The sequence below is a fragment of the Sinocyclocheilus anshuiensis genome, unplaced genomic scaffold (assembly GCF_001515605.1).
Source record: "Sinocyclocheilus anshuiensis isolate Anshui unplaced genomic scaffold, SAMN03320099.WGS_v1.1 scaffold1532, whole genome shotgun sequence".
NCBI lineage: Eukaryota > Metazoa > Chordata > Actinopteri > Cypriniformes > Cyprinidae > Sinocyclocheilus > Sinocyclocheilus anshuiensis.
In genome coordinates, this window is record NW_015557145.1 from 8,347 (window position 1) to 14,100 (window position 5,754).

The 5,754-nt window shown below is 42.4% G+C and overlaps 1 protein-coding gene across 1 annotated transcript in view; it reads left to right on the forward strand.

The window, feature by feature from the left end:
* Positions 1-100: 100 nt before the first annotated feature.
* LOC107678088 (zinc finger protein basonuclin-2-like) overlaps positions 101-5,754 on the forward strand; it is a gene marked incomplete at its 5' end in the record, with an annotated part of 17,381 nt that continues 11,727 nt past the window's right edge. Inside the window, 2 exons of the mRNA XM_016473210.1 lie at positions 101-1,592; positions 3,331-4,153. Of these exons, the coding sequence (XP_016328696.1) occupies positions 101-1,592; positions 3,331-4,153 (2,315 nt within the window). The remainder of the gene's footprint in view (positions 1,593-3,330; positions 4,154-5,754) is intronic.

Below are 5,754 nucleotides of genomic sequence, written 5' to 3' on the forward strand. Positions count from 1 at the left end.
GTACCCACTGTATATATATATATATATATATATATATATTTATTTATTTATTTATTTATATTTATTTATTTATTTATCTTTTCTCTGATATGACCTCTAGGATGCTGCAGGCAAGGTTCTGGACAGATGGACTATAATGTCTCGGGAAGAGGAGATCATCACTCTTCAACAGTTTCTGCGCTTTGGTGAAACCAAGTCTATTGTGGAATTGATGGCCATCCAGGAAAAGGAGGGTCAGGCAGTCACAGTGCCCTCATCAAAGACTGACTCTGGAATCAGAACTTTTATTGAAAGCAACAATCGCACACACAGTCCTGGCCTTCTGTCGCACCTAGAAAACAACAGCCCCTCTAGCATTCACCATTTTGAGAACATCCCAAACAGTCTGGCCTTCTTGCTGCCCTTCCAGTACATCAACCCAGTGTCAGCCCCCATGTTAGGGCTGCCACCAAATGGACTGACCATTGAGCAATCAGGTCTCAGAATGCGAGAGCCAAATCTGCCCAATCAGAGTGAGCCAGTGGAGACCAGTGAATCTGAAGTGTCCCTCTCACCATTTCGTAATGGTCAGAGCCCCAGTCGAGGAACAATGGGGACCTTACCTAACGCCATTGAACCTAAGATAGAACCCAACAGAGCTTCACCCATCTCTCCAACACCATCTTCACACCAGTCCCAGCAACCACAAACACCAACACAGCAACCACAGGGGCAGCAACAACAGCAATCAAGCACTCTGAACAACCACCAGATCCATCACCACTTTGAAAAGAATGAACAATTGAAAACCATTACACACTCTTCTTTCTCTTCCAAAATGCATCGCATGCGTCGTATGGGTGCAACCTCACGTAAGGGTCGTGTATGCTGTAATTCCTGTGGCAAGACTTTCTATGATAAGGGTACTCTAAAGATCCACTACAATGCTGTGCATCTGAAGATTAAGCACCGATGTACTATCGAAGGCTGCAATATGGTCTTTAGTTCATTGAGAAGTCGTAACCGGCATAGCGCTAATCCCAATCCTCGTCTACATATGCCCATGCTAAGGAACAACCGGGACAAGGACCTCATTCGCTCCAGTTCTGGGACAGCAACACCTGTCATATCAAGTGCCAAAAGTGGCTTCAATCTAACTAGCCCTGGGCGACCACCACTAAGCTTTGCCACCCCTCCTCTTGACCCCATGATACAGTCACCCCTGCAGAGCCCTCTTGTTTTCCCTTCCCTGAAGTCTGTGCAGCCAGTGCAACCTGTGCCACCTTTTTATCGCACACTGCTCTCTCCCACTGACCTAGTTAGTCCCCCAGTCTCTTTGCCCACCAGTCCAATTTTGCCTACCACAACCAACAGCACATCTCTGACAGACCAGCAACAGATGTTAACTGCTAGCTCCCACAACATGCATGTATCAGAAACATCAATGTTTTCTCATCGCCTACTCACAACTCCCAGTACCCAAGATTCTGTAACTGTCGACCCTATGCCTAAAAAGAAGCCTCGGAAATCTAGCATGCCAGTAAAGATAGAGAAAGAAATAATAGATGTGGCAGATGATTATGATGACAAAGATGATGATGATGATGAAGATAGTTGTCATCATCACCACCATCAGCCATCCAACATCCATAACAATGTCAATGGCAACTGCAACAACAACAATAAACAAAGAAAAAGGAAAAATTTTAATTGCATCATATGACCCCTTTAAAAAAAATTTAAAAACTTTGTAATTTGCTTTTTTCCCGTTTACTTACATCAAATTGAAATACAGGAGTTCAAACCACTGTGCCATTTAAAATAATATTTTTGAGGCTGAAATTTAAAGCCTTACCTCCAGGCTAAACTCATTCTCAAACACCAAATGAAAGTGTAAAATGTTTTTAATGTATTTTTAACAACAAATACCCCAGTGACTATTGATGTGCTGTCTCTAAAGAATTTATCTTGCTTAAATTTCTGAGGCCATGCTGTTGTGAAACCATTCTGTATTCCCACCTCTCGTTCTCTCTTACTATCTTCTCTTTTCTTCACTTTCTCTCATTCTCTAACTCTCCCACTCTCTTTAAACATTTATTCACTGTCTGTGCCTTGAAAGCCCTTTGTGCTTTGTGCTGTTGATTCTTACAGCTCTTAAAATCCAGAGTAACCATTTATCATTCATAGAACCTAGCAGGCTAGGGCAGACAAAGCCTTGCCTTGAGTAATCTCGAATTGTCATCAGAACAACTATTGCTCCCTTGCTGTTGCCTTGTTCTGTGTCAAGGGTAAACTAGATCATATATGAGAAGAGCAAAATAATCTTCTATCCCCTTAAACTGGAAGTGCCATTCATAAACTCTTATGGTAGCAATAGCATAGTGCCACACTTTTGGCATCAAATCATGTGGCAAATGCCAATGAACATTTATATACAGTTTATAAATAGTATAAGAAAGGTTATGCCTGTTACTTTACATGACTTTAAAAGCCTATTCAGTCACATGAAGACAATTCCAGTGGTAAGACAATATATAACAGCTGATTCATTTTCAAACTCATTATTCACATTTTCACGTATCAATAGGGTCTATACGCAGCACAGTTATGTCAGGAAACATACTTCAAAAAATGCAGGTACCAGAGAGAGGAACACTAAGTCACAAATGTTATGTATCAAAGTTATAAGCCTGACCACAACACTAAAAGATACTGCCATGATTCCATTCCCAGAATCTCTTGCCATATCTCAGCATCTGGCAGTGGGCAAGTGTGTAAAGCTCTAAAACTGTTTTATTTTTTCAATGGTTAATAATACCATTACTTAGAATGCTGGCCGATTACAAGCTCCTTGGAAGTGGTGCTTATTTTCGCTCCTGGAGCAATACCGCTCTCTCAAGATGGAAACTTCCCACATCCCATGGTTTCGGCTTTGCAAAATGAATGAATGAATAAATGACAATAATAATATTAAACAAATAAACAAGCCAGGCCAGTTATGATATGTTGAGATTTACATCATTCCATACTTGTGTGCCTGAAGGCAAATATAAGTTAACAAACACATTTCAGTTGACACCATCTTCTTGATAAAGTATGCCTTCATTAATATTTAATCTAGTTTGAGACAAGCTAAACTCCAATTAACATAAAGCTCAGGCAATACTGATCTGCATCGTGCCTAATAAATTTGGTGATATTCCCTTATCCTTACTCTACCCATCACCTGTATCTTCCTAGATACTATGCTGATATTATATACAGTGGGTACGGAAAGTATTCAGACCCCCTTAAATGAAATAATAGATGTGGCAGATGATTATGATGACAAAGATGATGATGATGATGAAGATAGTTGTCATCATCACCACCATCAGCCATCCAACATCCATAACAATGTCAATGGCAACTGCAACAACAACAATAACAGCAGCAGCAGCAGTCATCACTGTGGGGGTAGTGGACATCAGTCTCCATCACACGATGAAATGAGTCCCAGTCTAGCCCTTAGAGGCATGCTCCATCCTGACCAAGAAGAGTGCAGTGGGAGTCATGGCAGTAGAGGCCATGGCGACCTGCGCTGTATTGACAGCTTTACCTCTGAGGACCAAGATCATGAGCGTGATTTTGAAAATGAGTCAGAGACATCTGAATCCAAGATGCTCTACCGTGATGAGCTGATGGACACTGACGTACATCAGCCTGCCCTAGACAGAAACCTGGGCAAGGAACATCAGGGGGCAGAAGATGAGGGACACCTACGGAAAGATTTGGAGGAACAAAACCATTCCCCACCCTCCCAACACCAGCCTGTTATCAAAATCAAAGAGGAGATCAATGATCCTACTTATGACATGTTCTGCATGGGTCAATATAGCCTTTGCAATGGGGGTATGGCAGTTGCCGCTGCCGCTGCTGCCAGCATGGCTGCCTTACATGAAAGTTTCATCTCCTCTATGAGCTATGGATCAAGCCCACCAAAATTCTCTTCTCAGTCCCCTGACGGTGATCTCTGTTCTAGTCCTGATCCCAAGATTTGCTACGTCTGCAAAAAGAGCTTTAAAAGTTCATACAGTGTCAAACTGCACTACAAGAATGTGCACCTAAAAGAGATGCATGTGTGTACTGTGGCTGGATGCAACGCTGCATTCCCCTCCCGACGGAGCAGAGATAGGTGAGACAAATAACCCTTTTTTCCTCTAACAAAATCAAACAGATGTACACAGATGTAAATATGATAACTGGTAAACTTATAACAGGCCGTTTAGACGTGAATATATTTTTTAAACAATAATTAAACAAAATTGGTTTAATTCACTACATTACACTATACTATACTATGTTATACTATACTATACTATACTATGCTATCCTATGCTATACTATACTGTATTGTACTGTACTATACTACTGTATACTATATTATATTATACTATACTATACTACTATTTTTTAATAGTGCATAGTTTCAAATTATGTAAATTTAAAAGTAGTTCTGTCATGACCTCAATATTTATTTATTTATTTATTTAATTAAACATTTTATAAAGTTGTGATATAACCTGTCTGAGGAACCTATTCGATCTTGAATCTTTATTGCTATTTGAAAGGGACGGAAAAAAAAATGTTTTAACGAGAAGAACGTGTTGATTGTACATTTCTGCAGATGCTTATTTAATAACTTAATGTGTTGTTTACCTATACTTGCTCACCTGTCACGTACAGGTAGACATGCATACATTAGCAGAGGTTGAAGCTTGTCAAACCACTGCATTCATTAGCGCATCAGGAGGTGCAGATTTCACTCACTGCTAGTTAACACATTTACCATAAACATTCCCAGAATACATTTATGCTAGAGGGCAAGCAACAAACCTATCTTTACTCAAATGTAGACTCTCCATAGATATGCATTCATTTATTCCACTTTACTAGAAATTACAAATGAAAATGTCTCAGGTTACGTATGTAACCATGGTTCCTCGAGGGAACAAGACGCTGCGTCTAATAGCATCCTGATCCACCACTTGGCATAAGCTTCTCTGGCCGGAGGCCTTGGCCTCAATGCACCGCGGAGGAAACATGTAAGAAGAGGGTGTCTTCCCACTGAATGGCCACCGAGAGGGGCGTGGTAGGCCACAATGGCCACCACGAAGACCTCTATGGTGGATTGGGTCAACCCTGCGGATAAACAGGCCTGCAGGAACTCCAGAACTGTACCAAACGGGTAGTTAGCTGGGTCGGGCTGGCCATGGAGCGCCGTCGAGGAGAGAAATCAGGCCCGAGAACCATACTTGGCCCGGCCAGAATGGGGCTACTAACAACAGACAGGCCCCGTCCCGGCGCAATCTCTCCAGAACTCCCGGGAGCAGAACAATCGGAGGAAAGGCGTACAGATGAAGCCTCGGCCACGTCTGTACCATGGCATCCAGCCCCCGTGGAGCTGAATGAGTCAGAGAGAACCAGAGGGGACAGTGCGATGTCATATGAGTCGCAACAGGTCCACCTGAGCCTGGCCAAACACTCTCCTTATCTGCTTCACCACCTCGGGGTGAAGCATCCATTCCCCAGGTCTCAGCCCCTGCCTCGACAGGATGTCTGCTCCCAAATTGAGATGCCTCGGCCTTCTCTTACTCTCGCGACTGTGGTGAGGATCGACTCGATCCAAGCAGGATACATACGTGCCTGCATCGTGGTTTAATCCCACACCATGCCCAGATAAGTGGTTCTCTGTACTGGAGAAAGCACACTTTTCTTGGCGTTAAGTCTTAACCC